We start from the raw sequence: 14,670 nt of genomic DNA, 5'->3' as shown, positions 1-14,670 counted from the left end.
TGTTGCAACCAATGTGGTGGACTGAAGGAACTGTTGACAGACTTGCCAAATCTCAGTCTCTGTTGATTAAAAATGTTTGTCCTCCAAATACTTTGTGGGGCATAGAAGGAATCATTTTCTTGTATTTTAAGTGTGTCGGAAACTACAGAAATGCTGTCAACCCTATTGCATCAATCAAATATAATAAAAGACAGCCACATGCAAAATTAGTTACTAGCATAAGTCAGTTTTCAGACTCTGTCAAAGTCTCTGCTGTGATCCTTCATACTTTGTAGGGGGTCGATTCCTGCTGTGGTGTGGCCTCATAACTGCTATTTACTTACACATGTCCATTCAGGAGTGAACAGTCTCCTGTATGCCTTGTAATGCCTTCTACATCTGTTTGCAAAAATTAAAATTTGGATCAAAAATCATTTGTCAGATTGCTTGGGAGCTCATTTTACATTAGCAGGCATCTTATACACCGGCATCTTGTCTCCTGGCGTGGAAATGTTTAACCTGCCTGTTAGAAATCATAAATAGACTAGGTATGAGTTGAATGTTGCTTTCCTAGGAGGTTGATAAATTCTGATTACCTTCTTTCCACTTCTTGGTGTGTGCAAACCATAACAGCATAGAAAATGGTGAGATAGTTACCATATTGTGTTGCAATAAATCATGAACTTATTTTAGATTACTTTTTATTTATTTTATGTAGTCTTACTGCATAATTATCAACAAAGCAATACTTGAGATTTGATTCACAGCATTTCCATACTTTCTGACCATACTATATACGCTTTACAAAACCATATGTAAACATAGAGTATCTGCTGTAGTACATAAAACATCTGCTGATACATGAAAGAAGGCACATAAAGATTTTAATTGACAAACAAAAACTACATGTAAACAACACTAGATTAAAAAACATACTTCAGTTTTTTGTTGAGTGTTTACTTTAGAAGTTCGATTTTTCTCAGTGCAGATAAGTAGATTGTCTAATGCAGTACTTTCATTGCATTAGATTGAGTCTCATCAAATAACTAGAGGTATTGATAATGAGCTATGTTACTTTTCCATTATTTTGGCTAAATTTATAACTTGACTTCATTTTCAAATAGAAGAAACATACAAACAACATTTCTAGACATGTAGGCAAATCAGTGTAAAATAGGTTTTAGTCAAAGCTACCGAAGTTGAGTCCTGCAAGTAAGATGTTAAATGTAAATACTGTGGTACTGCAATGATCTTAACTAATTATAAAAATCCTGAAATGAATGTGTAAGTAGTACCTGAAATAAAGTTGAGATGACAAAAAATAAAAGATCTGAATATAAAAATTGTAAATGTCAAAGCTTCATGCTGCTCTAACTCTCTTGAAGGTATAATAGCCCACTTGTACATAAATAATTTTAGCAGGAGATATCAAATACTCTTCTGTCCAGTTTTCCCAGCACCAAGAATGTCTGGTTAGCTAAGACTACATTACAGTGCAAAAAAGTAATGGCAATGTTTTAATTTTGGTTTTGTTGTATATTTACATATCCTTGGCCAGATCCTCAGCTGGTTTAAATTGGCATAGCTGAATTGATTTCAGTGGAGCTACATCTATATTTACATCAGCTGTAGTTTTATAACCCAATTTCACTCTGATACAACTGTAATCCCCAAGGGGCGGGGTGGGGGGAGAGAATACAGATTTTGACCCTTATCTTTTGTTTCCTTAGTTAGCCTAGTGCTATTTTAGATTAATAGCCAACAAACACTGGCCTCTCAGTTCATCCCTATATATCCAAAGTGAGTTCCTGACTTGAAACTTGCCCAGCATTCCTTCATACATCAGATGGAAACCATAGTATCTCCTGTGTGAGAGAGCAAATACACAGTTTCTTCTGAAGCTAGTGACAATACCCTTTAGTGGATGAGCCAGCGAGAGTCACTGGAGTTAGAGCAGTACCCATCCTTCAGAAACACGTTTTAACTTTTTTAGCAATACACTGATATGTCTGAAAACAATTTTTGTTTTTAAAAAAAAGTTTTATTTTCTTACCGTAAGGTCTCAGTATGCCATCAATTTTATGCAGAGCTCACCTTTGGAATCATCTGGGGAGCTCTGCAAAGAAACCAAAATTGATGGCACTGTATGACCCTGAGCTGAGCAACTGGTAATAATGTGCTGTCTTAATTCTAGACTTTATCTCTTGTGAATGTGCTTCAAAGAGCACAGTACATTTAATAGAGCTGAGAGTTGGATAGGTTGTGTATTCTTTGAACTTCACAGTTTTTTTTAATCAGAGGAATAATTAATAGAAGCATTTTACTGTCAAGAACTCATTACCCACTAATGAGTCCAAACTACGAAATCTTATGTCATTGTCCATGAATAAGATTTAGAAAATTATAGTTTGGATTCAAATGTTTATACAGATTTAACTACACAGTTAATCAAAAATATACTGTATAATATTTAATAAAATTAAATACATAAAATAAAGTTTTCAACACTATACAAACCCCTATAAAAGCTATTTTCTCTTTATAAGGCAGTTGGCAATCTGCGTTATAACCATGGGAAATAAATAATATACCTTTGGTTTTTTTACTATTTCACCATTAAAAGTACAGTACACCTAAAACATATTTCTGTATGAGATGTTTCACAGGAAACACTGCATTGTGTACACCAATATACTCAATATGGCTTTTAATATTATTCATCACTTTCAGATTCTTCATCATCACCTATTGGATATGACTGGATGTTGTTCTGAGTATACATTTTTGTTTTAAGGGGACAGTTATGATCCATGAGTATTGCCTAAAAGAAAAAAGAGCAGGGGTATTAGCATATCTGCTAAACATTTTAATGATGTCTGCAGCTGACTGTTTTTCACAAAAAGCGACACAACTTCAGCCGCTGTTTTAGGGACTGATTCTTCTTTATTAACATCAGCGGTAAAACCTTTATTGAGTTCAACTAGAGTAGGATCAAGCCCATAAAGAATTTTATAGGTAAAAGCCTGACCCCATTGAAGTCAATGGGGCCAGGATTTCACCCTGTGTCACTAACTTGAAATGTGAGTTATCTTTCCAGTGTGTTACAGATAGTGAATTTACAGTTACATTTTGCATCATTTCCACTTCACCATCTGCTGAAGTGGGTTCTAGCCCACGAACGCTTATGCCCAAATAAATTTGTTACTCTCTAAAGTTCCAGAAGGACTCCTTGTTGTTTTTGTTGTTAATCTGAATCACAAGAGAGCAGAATACCATTGCTTTAAGGAATGGTCTATCCTGAGTCACTTGATTTCCCCACCATCTCCACCTCTGACACATCAAAGCAATGTGAATAATCCACACCACGACTACTGTTCAGAATGTTACCAGTTACCCCCTACACATGGAGAAAATTTTCTTTTCTGGTTTCAGAAACCAATTCAAACTTGTAGCATCTATTCTACTTTTACACAGTGGACCAATTTCTGCTCTTAAGGTATGTCTACACTGCAATTAAACACTGCAGCTGACCTGTCAGGTGACACAGGCCCACGGTACTCGGGCTGTAAAATCATGATGCAGACAGTTGGGCTCAGGCTGGAACTGAAGCTCCATGACCCTGCAAGAGGGGAGGAACCCAGAGGCTGGGCTCAAGCTCAAACATCTACACTGCAATTCTACAGCCCCACAATCCAGAGTCAGCTGCCACGGGCCAGCCAGCGGGGGTTAATTACAGTGTAGACATACCTTTAGTTACCAATGAAACTTGTAGCCCAAATTAATTCCTGGAATATCCCAGTGTAAATTTTATTGACTGAAGTTGGGCCACTGTGAGTTGTAACTGTAATATCAGGTTTTGTCTGTGAGAACAGAGTTTGGCGGCCTGTTTATTTGTATTTAATGCTAACCTATAAAAATCCAGTTATTGCAGTGGAAGGCCACTAACTACAAACCATTGACATCATATTCTATTGATAGATTATGGCTTTTAATTAATCATGCAAAGTGAATAACGTAGGAAATCACCTTTCTGTCCTCTTAATCAAAATTGAAAGCAGAGCAGTGCCAAATCAGTGACATGCAACAAGTTACTTAGAGAATAGTGAACTATGCAGTTATTTGAATTATGGTAGCACTTATAGGCCCCAATCAAGGTTGGACCCCTCATGAGGTGCTGTATTAATGTCTGATTGAAGACTTTACACATCATAGGTGTAATCCGGGCCTCACTGAAGTCAGTGACAAAACTCCCCTTGCCTACAATAGGGTTAGGATTTCACTCCATAGAATTGCAAAATAGCAATCTGCACACAAGACTTCAAGACCTTTGAGGGTAAGGGACCCTGTATTTTTGCATCAGTATAAATAGTTATGTGAGAATTTCTCCAATCCAAAATTGGCCTTTTGCCCTTAACAAGATAGCTGAAACTAAGCTTGTTGTCTTCACAGTAGGACACTTTATTCTTTTTTTTTAAGCTCACCTGCAGCACAGGCAGATGGAAACTGGCTTCGGTCACTCATGCATGAACAGTGTTTTCCCCTTGTCTACTGTTCTTGCCACAGGAAAATGAAATGGTCCTATCAATGATGCTGTACTTGACCTATGGTTTCAATGCAGCTACTTACTCACAAGAGAGTAATACAATTTCTGAAGAAAAAGGTGCAGTTGTCTAACTGCTTATATACAAAAGATTCCTAAATATATTGCAAGAGAGTTAAATTCAAATTAGTGTCAAGGATCATCTTTTTGGTTTGTCCTGTTGTCCCTGAGATTTTTTTAAACTGAATTCTGGGAAGACTTTGTATATCAAACTAGAGCAATATAGCTATAAGAATTTCTTGCCTACATACAATGTTAAAAGATCCTTCAGTTTAGTTAGAAATTACACAATACATTTTTTTTAAAAGGTACACTGAACGTTTCTTTGCTCCCCAAAATAATTCTGTTTTTTCTTGGGTTTGCAGGTTGCTGGTTATAGTTCATTCACAGGTCAGTCTGCTATTTACATGTGTACTCAGGGTCATGATGAGTTCACAAAAGCAGAACTAAATGCCAACTCCCCATTCTATTGAATTTTAGTGGAATGCCGCAAGTTATAGTGAATGATGGGTAGTTTTACTAATGGTGATGTTGTAGCTACATTTTCCATTTCATCATGAGTGCTTCATCAGTGTTGGATTTTTCATCCATCATAATCTGCTCCTTACTGCTTTACCAAATAAATCAGTGAAGAAGAGTAAAGGGGGAAAGGGACCAGAGAAAAGAAAGTGCTGCTTGTGCATGTTATGCTTGAATTCAGTTTTCATTTTCCATCAGTGTGGTTTAATGTGGCAACGGAACTAAAAAATGTATCACCTACCCTGGCTTGTATGAAGAATGTCATCTTATGGGATGAAAAATGCATGTTTTATAAAAACAAAAAACAAAAAAACCCCTCAGTAAGTTTAAATCCATGAGCCTAAAACCACTGACATGGGCAATTGCCCCCCTGTTCTATAACTACCCTAGTGACTACAATCCTCATAGATGCACTCCAGCAGTTAAGCTTTGGCTGTTTTCTGAGTTGAATCACATTCACCAAGTATACTTCTTTCTCCAAACGGCATACTTCCCTGGCTTCTGGCTTATTCTTCCTTCCTCAGGCCACCCTTTTGGGAACCCCAGGTGTTTGTTTTGGGGTTTTTTCATAGGTGCAGCAAGGCTCTCCTGCTCTTGAAGTGCCTACATTTTCTCTTCTTGGCTGGCTCTCTTTTTGATAGGAAATGTCCCTCTTATGTTTCCTCTCACCAAATCTTCTACTGCCTTTCAAACAGATTTTCCAAGAAACAAGCATCTGCACGTAGCAAAGACTGAAACAACGCTATAGACCTTGTTTGCCTAAGTTTATATCTCTGGCAAACAACAGTAGTTAGTTATTTCTCCTCCCCGTCCCTACCTCAAATCACTGTAGAAAATGATCATTGCAGTCTAAAAAGGTCATGATGAGTAGTCCGCAGAAATCTCAGGGAATTGCCTTCAGAATCAACTGTATGTACGCTGAATCCACAGTTGGCAGATTTTCTGCAAGTATTTCATCCCATTTTCTGTTCTGCACGTGCCTGTACTAAGTGTGATAGAGTCACGTCAGATGATTCTCTTCTTACCTTTCAGAGAGATGTCACTGCACTTGGAACATAAGGGCCCCATGCATAATTACTTTTTGCTATCCTAAGTGCGAAAGTGACTGCACCTGGCTTACTTAAGGAGTACATCTTGGGTGAGAGCCAGCATTCTTCCAAGTTGGGAAGGACCCAGGTCCCCTAGGAGGAAGTATTGGGCTAGACCTGCAGTTCCATGGGGCTTGGAGAGATGTTGTAGCCAGTATCGTACTGGGTCTGTAGGGCTGTCTGGGTCCTGGAATCAGAATACTGGTCATTCTACATTTTTCTGGCTGTATTTAACTTAATGATGAGGCTGTATCATGTCTCTTATGGTAGCCAGGCAGCTGCATCTTCCCAGCCTCTTGCCAGACAGCTGGAAGAGGCATAAGAGCAGAGCAGTACATCAGCTCCAGTGGTAAGGATCTTGGGGCTTGGACCAAGCAGAAGGAATGTAGGTGACTGAAGAAAGGAGATAATGGGAAGGGGCAGTAGAAGAGGGAGTTATGGAGGGAAGGGAGAGGGGGCAGCAGATTTCAAGGAGGGGAGGAGAGCTGTGGAAGTGGGGGAGGTTTAGGTTGGATATTAGGAAAATCTTTTTCACTAGGAGGGTGGTGAAGCACTGGAATGGGTTACCTAGGGAGGTGGTAGAATCTCCTTCCTTAGATGTTTTCAAGATCAGACTTGACAAAGCCCTGGCTGGGATGATTTAGTTGGGAATTGGTCCTGCTTTGAGCAGGGGGTTGGACTAGATGATCTCCTGAGGTCCCTTCCAACCCTGATATTCTATGGCAAGAGGAATAGGAGAGCAGTGAAAGAACGAGGCGAACAAGAAGTAGGCCATGGCACAAGAAGGCAGGGGGGAAACTAGCAACAACTGCCTTACACAATGCTAGCTTGGAAGCAAACAAGGCTGAAGATAATGTACATGATAAGATTAAGGCATATGATGATGTGAGAAAAAAGAAACAAAAGGAAACTCAAGAGAAGGCCTGCTGCAGCTACAGCCAGGAAAAGAGGACCAATTAACTTGTAAGAGGGGCTGCAAAAAGGAGGAATAAAGAGGAGATGGGGATGGAGCAAAATACATTGTAAAGGGCCTTTAAGGGTATGTGCATACTGCAATTACACACACGCAGCCGGCCTGTGCCGGCTGCCTTGGGCTCAGGTCAGGGGCTGTTTAATTGTGATGTAGAAATTTGGGCTCCAGCTGCAGCCCAAGCTCCGGGACACTCCCACCTGGCCTGGTCCTAGAGCCTGGGCTTCAGCCCAAGCTTGAATGTCGGCACCGTAATTAAACATTCCCCTGAGCCTGAGTCAGCTGGCATGGGTTTTTCACTGCAGTGTAGACATACCCAAAGAGTACAGTAGAAATGACCTAAAGAAATAGTCCATCATAAACATGGACTTGATGAACCTCCGCAAAACACTTTTCCGGAGGTAGGAGGAAAGCAGATAGAGCAAATCTGAGTTTGAGGTTTCCACACCAGAGGCGCTGCATGATTTCATACCGAGTCCAGCCATTACACTGTTGGGGAACAACTTTTGGGCCCTTATTGCTTTGAGTCAAAGAAATTCTGCATTGCAGAGATGGCAGAAAATCCCTGGGTCCTTTGGTTGTCTGGATAATTAGTGCTAGAGAAGTATAAATAAGGCATTGTTCATTTTACTGCAAAATAACATTTTCTGCTTACCATTTTTTCTTCCTTGGCAGGTGGACTTCGAAGGAAAAAACATAGAGGAGCAAAGAGAATATCCACAATCCCTATAATTGTCATGAGCCATGGAAATCCAATTGCCTTTGCAATGGCACCACCAGCAGAGGGACCTTTTGGAAATAAAAAGCTCTTTCTAAATACTGCAAAATATTTATGATAATCACTGGGGGCAAAAATATTTTTAAATACAAAAGTCATGATATAAAAATCCATTTAAGAAAAGTAAATACACCGCTACCCCCATATAACGCTGTCCTCGGGAGCCAAAAAATCTTACCGCGTTATAGGTGAAGCCGCGTTATATCGAACTTGCTGTGATCCGCCGGAGTGCGCAGTCCCACCCTCCATCCCTCCCAAAGCACTGCTTTACCTCGTTATATCCAAATTCGTGTTATATCGGGTCGCGTTATATTGGGGTAGAGGTGTATGCATTTAAAATTCATGTTTAAGCACAAAATGCTGTTGGGTACCAATCCTATGGCCACTGAAGTAATTGGAGATCACATGTTGGTTTCAATGGGCATGGAATCAGAACTCTTGTACACTGTTCTTGCACCACACCTAAGAAAATAGGCTAGGCGCAAGGTTCCATGGCACAGTGCACTGAGGGGAAGACAATGGAATCCTTTCCTTCTCCAGCCAGGCAAAGGAGAAACCACTGCTGTAGCTTCGGGTACTATAATGCCCCTATACTGGGGACCTAACGTCCTTGACTAGCACCTGCCCTTCCCCATCACGGCATATAGGAGATGTGGAATCTCCTTATAGGCTGCCAGCATTCTGTTCCCCTACCAACCTAATGCAGCAGATTCACACCAGTTTTGCAGTTTATAGAGCCTTTAGTGCTCTGGGTATTTGCCCCAAGCCCTTTTTTAGTTTCTCTTTTCACGTCTATTAGATGCGTTACAAACAGGAGAAAATTAAGCCCTTACCTAATGCAAACCCCATGCAGAAGGCAACATCGGCTATTGCATACACACTGCCATAGACTGAAACATGACGCAGATCTACAAGGTAGCCCATAATTGGCATCATTGAGGAATCCACCATTCCTGATTATGATGATAGGAGGAAAATTATATTTCATGAAACAGCTTTAATTTTTCTCTCTTAATATATCAACCTCATATGATCTAAAAAGATGTAAATGAAACTAGAAGAATTGTTAATCTAAAGAAGCTTTTAATAACATACTCCTATAGAAAACAAACTGTTCAGTCCAGGCTTATACATCTTTGCTTATGCCTATGAGCATAAAGGATTGTACTAGTTTCAAGTCTGTCATTATTATTATGCTGTACTTCACATGAATGATGTGAGCTGTTTTCACTGTGAGTATAAAAGCCGCATGAGTTATCCGATCAAAAAGCTGCATGACATTTGTGGTTTATAAACATTACTGTAATTTCTACACTTACTAAAAGTCCTTTGTGTTTGCAGACACTTCAGAATACCTGCTAAATATCAAATTACTAAGCCATCTGTCAACCTCTGTACCCTGTAATCATTAAAAAATCCCACTCAAGTTTCACTGCATGGTCCATTATAAGCAAACACATTCATGTGTACTGTGACGAGAGGGCACAAGTGTATGCTAGGGGATTTACGCTGGGTCAGCAGTAAGTCGAGTGTGTTTGCTTCTATGTAAATGTCAGGCAATAGTAAAGTGCTGGGGTTTTTTGTTTTGTTTTGTTTTTTAACAATGCATTGCTAGAATTCTGGGACATCTTAAAAGATCCATTGACCTCAATGGAGTTATTCCCAGGTAACAGAGGTCAGAATCTAGTCCAGTTGCTGAAAGTCTAGGTTGAACACCCTTGAATGTAGGCCTTAAAACTATTGCTTGTCTACTGACAAATTTGTTTCAGAGTGTAACCTTGGGTGTTGCCCATTCAGAATGGCAACAAAAAGAATCCTTGATGTAATTCTGTACTAATGTTATTTTTCTAAATAAACAGCAAAATATGTACATGCAAGTAATTTTACTTACCAATGGCAAACCCGACCCCAAAATTTGGTGCTATGAGCCCGTATATGTTTTTGGCAAATGGTACCTGCAAATTAAATTTCAGAGATTTAAGTATAACCCATAACATCTTGCTAATGGGATCATTGTCTTTTTCGCAAATAAATACTCAAAACAATTGATTTAACTGTTTAGTATGGCAGCATGGAGCAATTTGTACAGAAATACAGATGAAAACATAATTGCTTTGCATGATTGTGTCATAACAAATACTTATTGAATTTAATTACAGCTTATAATAGCTGTTGATTATGATGCAACTCTAAGAAATTATGGTTCTTATTCTTCAACTCTTTGGTCACCTCCTGCAACATGATAAGCACTCTCTAGAAAGCAATTTTTGTTGAAAGCACTTAGGATTGATTAACAAACTGATGTTTAAAAATGCATCACAAGCAGAAACTTCAATAAAATCTCATGAGCAAAATACATACTCAAAGTTAATATATACATTTTTTTGAGCTGAGTTGAATTTGTAGTTCGTTCTGCTGACATGTCAATTTTTACTCACACATAAAATGCTTATTCCCACGATTATCATCCCAAGTAGAGCACAAAGCCACCTATCAAAGGAGAAATGTTATCTCTTAGACATCAAACAAATGCAGATTTGTTAGAAATGGTCTGGAATTTTTCAATGCTATTTCTAAGGTAGTAGTGCAGGATTATGTAACCAAATACGTAACATGATTTATTTAAATGAAATTTCAGGTTAACAATATCTAATAAAATCTAATGATTTCTATTATAAAGTAATTGCCTGAGGAAAAATTGGAAATGCTACATGAATATACTGAAGGATTGTGGTTTTTTAATTAAGCATACCTTCCCATTTTGTGTGCAAGTACCCCAAAAATATTAGTTCCAATAAGATAAGAGATACTAGCTGGAAGGAAAGCGACGCCTGGAAAATATGAAAAAAAACATTTTATCAGCAATGATTTCAGTGAAGTGAAAAACTAATAAGTTCAGACACAGCAATTGTTATTAAAACAATCTAATGGAATCCTGGAGCCTGTACCAAAGCATTAAATATCCGGTTTGTTCCAGCCCTTTCATGGAATCTAACAAGATTATCCATCAAATGCAATACCATTGTGACGCCTTCAAAAAGAGTATTTCAGTATCAGCTATAAGCATCTCTGTATGTGTGTGAGAAAGAGACAACAAAATTATATTCAGAATAAATATAATAAACTTTGGGCCAAATCATGATCCATTCTGTGTGCCAGTGCAAGGGGTAAAAGGGTGCAAGGGGGTGCCTCCCTCTAACTTCCTTACACCAATGTGCCTTACTGCTGCTTCTGCCAGGCAGGGAACTGCCATCTTTACAGAACTGCTACATCACCCCCTCCTGCAGGTGGGCAGGAAGAGGCACATTGAAGGGGCAGAGTCAAGGTGCCCCTCTCTCCTGCCAAAACCTAGTCCTTTGTTAGGCAGGAATTAAAGTTAAGAGTACATCTCAGTAACTTAAAGGTAAAAAAAAAAAAAATCTTAGAACACTACTGGTTTTTTTTAATCATTTACAGAGCTAATATATTCAATTAAAGCTAAACTTAAGAACAAAATCAATCATCTGAGTCATCTAAGGCAATTTGCAGTTAAGGTCACCCAACCAACCTTAACTCTGACCCTGTAATAACACCAGCCTCCTATCTCCCTCTCAAACTTACTTTATAAGATACGTTATTTTTGATCGAAGACTTTTTCTAAAGGCTTGAGCAGTCCACAGACTATGACTGTGGAATTTTGAATTTGCACTCACTATTTGTTAGACCAGGACTTTCTCAAACTTCATTGCACCGCGACCCCCTTCTGACAACAAAAATTATTACATGACCCCAGGAGGGGGGACCAAAGCCTGAGCCCAGCTGCCCCGGGTGGCAGGGCCAAAGCCCGAACCCCACTGTCCCAGGCGTGGGGGCCAAAGCTGAAGCCCAAGGGCTTCAGCCCCAGGCAGAGGGCCTGTAACCTGGGCCCCACCACCCAGGGCTGAAGCCCTTGGGCTTTGGCTTTGGTCCCAGGCGGTGGGCTCAGGCTTTGGCTTTGGCCCTGGCCCCAGGCTCCAACAAGTCTGAGCCAGTCCTGGCGACCCCATTACAATGGGGTTGCAACCCACTTTGGGGTCCTGACCCACAGTTTGAGAACCGCTGTGTTAGAGCGTAAACTAGGATTTTAAGAGGTTCAAGTGTGCCTGGTGATTCCAGCCCTCTTCCCCTGCATCACATGACAGAGAGCAAGTGACTGAGAACCAGGCCTATTGGGAAAGATAAGAGGAAGCCTGCCCTCAGTAGGAGAAGAAAACTGGTAGAAATAGTACTATACTTGTAAGGACTTATGTTTTCCTGGTAAAGGACACTGAGGAAGGTTGTTTGTGGAAGACAGCAGGAGAAGAGTCAGAGAAAAAGGTGCTGTAGGAACTGGCTCTGGGAACCAGTGGAACAGGACAGTCGGCCTTAGGGTAGGTGATTGTCCCCAGTTCAGGGTCCCAAGGACTGTAGTAGGGAGGACATGAGCTGCCTGGAAAGATGGTGAGGAAAATGCTGTGCTGAGGCGAGGAGGACTACTGAGCATTGGGGAGGGTTACAGGACTCTTAGTTTGTCCTGGAACGGCTCGTGCTTTAGTCCTCTAGCCAAAACAGCAAGTCATCAACAATCCCAGATCAATTGAGGCCTCAGGTCAGAAGCTGAGGTAGTGCATTCATCCTGATGTTGGATAAGGTAAGCTGCTGCTATGCAACTATATGGATACAGTAAAGTTGATGTACCATCCCCATTTTTTTTTTCCAAAAGAGTTTTAAGAAGTCCAGTCTGTGGCTGCAGTACACATGAGAAATATGCTGTATTTTGCCCATACTGTGCATGGAGCACTGAATATGAACCAGAAAGCAATGTTCTTAAAATGTTTTTCATGTTTGAGTCTGATATTTAAGAGCTAGACTGTTGCTCTCCTTCTAACTCTGAATAAGGCGTGGTGTGCAACTTCCCTGCTCCAACAAGAGCATCCCAAAAGCCTGTTCCCTGGATCTCTGTCCCTGAGCAAGGGGGCGGAGTAATCTGCTACTGACTCATATTAGCAGATTACTTCCCCCTCTGCATCAACTCAGTTTCACCCTTCTCTGCTCACAAGGGGGGAGTAGCAGCTTTATAGAGCTTGCTCTCCCCACTGCACCTGAGAGGCAGGGAGCTAGGGGAAAATCTGACTTCTCTGGGTAGGTACCCAGGACAGGGTGGTGTTTTGTGACTGTGCTAACCTTTGTTTTTCATGTGAGTGTTATAATGTCATGCTGTAAATTTAGGAGGCTTGTGTGGGTAGATATACTAGGTCTGTATCTAATGGCACTCTTATAGCTCATGACAAGTGGTATCTTTGTGAATGGGAGTGAGAATGATGTTCGCCTAAGTGGACATTTGCACAGTATCTCTTTCTGAAGTGTGTACAGCCATAAACAGTTGCTATCAGACTGTGTAAAGTGTCCTCGTTTTGTGATTATTGAAGGGATGGATCTGTCTGTTATGGAACATTAAGGCTGCTTAGTGTCTGGCCTTCCCAAGACATTGCTACGAGGATAAAGTTTAAGATGGTTTGGATGCCTAACTGCCTTTTCATACACTAAGATCTTTGAGTTTCTTAGACATGTTTAACATTAACTCTGTATATTTTTTAACTGTAATGTTCTTGTAAAATTTATATCAGGAATCTGGGGATAAACTGGAAAGAGTCAGAAGACATTTAGGGGGAGCTTGACCTGGGCACTTAGGAAGGTGAGTGGATGAGGTGATGGAGGCAAAAAATTGCTTCACCATTGCCTCTTGCAGCCCCTCAAAAAACAAAACTAGCAGGCCCCATGGAAGGATCAGGAGTTACAGCAGTCCTTCAATGCCAGGGAGTGCACTGAAGGGTGCACATTGTTTAAAGGGATGGGGAGGAGGAGGAACCATGGCACCGTCCCCTTTCTGATTAGCCGGGGGGGGGGGGGGGAAAGCAGTTTCCCTGTATACCAGAAAGCTCAGGGAGAGAATTGTGCCTCAGTAAAACATAACCTCTCTGCCAAGGCTCCTTCTGGGGCAGCTGAAAAAACAAGAAAAATGTTCCATATTAATCTGTATGACACACTCCTACAGAGCTTGAAACACTGAAAACTTGATGGGATTTTCTTTGCAATATCTTGCCTGTGTTTTTTTTTTTTATATATATATATTTATTTCCATATCTCTAGACTTGGAACAAATAAGGAAAGAAAATATTTCATTGGCTGGGGAATATAGAAGATGAACATTGCAGATGTATAGTACACTAATTTCATCTGGTAGTTGTTGTTAATAAAATCTATAGCAGTTATTGCCTTGGTAGTTAAACACTTTAAATAAACAAATATAACTTTAAAAAACCAGGAGGCACAAAAAGTAAATCCAATAGTAAATGGAAATGAATGTGCCTAGTATTGTCTGAAGGTGACCAGAGTCTGACTCTACTGGACTGTTGAATGGAAAAAGTGCTGAAGGCAAGGGCTCTTAATGGAGACAGCATTCCCATCAAACATGGAGTATTCAAATGTACCTGATTGTATTACAGAGTACAGTAGATTTCCTATCAGAGATAGATTAATCTCAACAGGTGGACTGCTGCTTTCTATGCTATTTGGAGCTTCCAGATAGACAATCAATACTTGAACTGTATTTGGAAGCAAGCAGAAAGCCAGTACAGGTGCTAGGTATTCATGATGGCCCTGTCAAGGCTAATTCCCCACTCTGGAACTTCGAGTGCAGAAGGTGAGGGCCTGCAAGGACTCTAAAAATTAATACTGG

At 40.2% G+C, this 14,670-nt stretch overlaps 1 protein-coding gene across 1 annotated transcript in view; it reads right to left on the bottom strand.

Annotated features, from left to right (window-relative positions):
• Nucleotides 1-2,534: 2,534 nt before the first annotated feature.
• SLC18A2 (solute carrier family 18 member A2) overlaps nucleotides 2,535-14,670 on the bottom strand; it is a 52,098-nt gene continuing 39,962 nt past the window's right edge. The window contains exons 10-15 of the mRNA XM_024198442.1: nucleotides 10,687-10,765; nucleotides 10,373-10,424; nucleotides 9,826-9,889; nucleotides 8,768-8,887; nucleotides 7,812-7,945; nucleotides 2,535-2,800 (exon numbers count right to left, since the gene is read on the bottom strand). Of these exons, the coding sequence (XP_024054210.1) occupies nucleotides 2,693-2,800; nucleotides 7,812-7,945; nucleotides 8,768-8,887; nucleotides 9,826-9,889; nucleotides 10,373-10,424; nucleotides 10,687-10,765 (557 nt within the window). The 3' untranslated portion in view covers nucleotides 2,535-2,692. The remainder of the gene's footprint in view (nucleotides 2,801-7,811; nucleotides 7,946-8,767; nucleotides 8,888-9,825; nucleotides 9,890-10,372; nucleotides 10,425-10,686; nucleotides 10,766-14,670) is intronic.

The sequence above is a fragment of the Terrapene carolina genome, unplaced genomic scaffold (assembly GCF_002925995.2).
Source record: "Terrapene carolina triunguis isolate 2854851 unplaced genomic scaffold, T_m_triunguis-2.0 Scaffold95, whole genome shotgun sequence".
Taxonomy (NCBI): domain Eukaryota; kingdom Metazoa; phylum Chordata; order Testudines; family Emydidae; genus Terrapene; species Terrapene triunguis.
The sequence above is the reverse complement of the archived record's forward strand: the minus strand, read 5'-3'. Positions and strand labels throughout refer to the sequence as shown.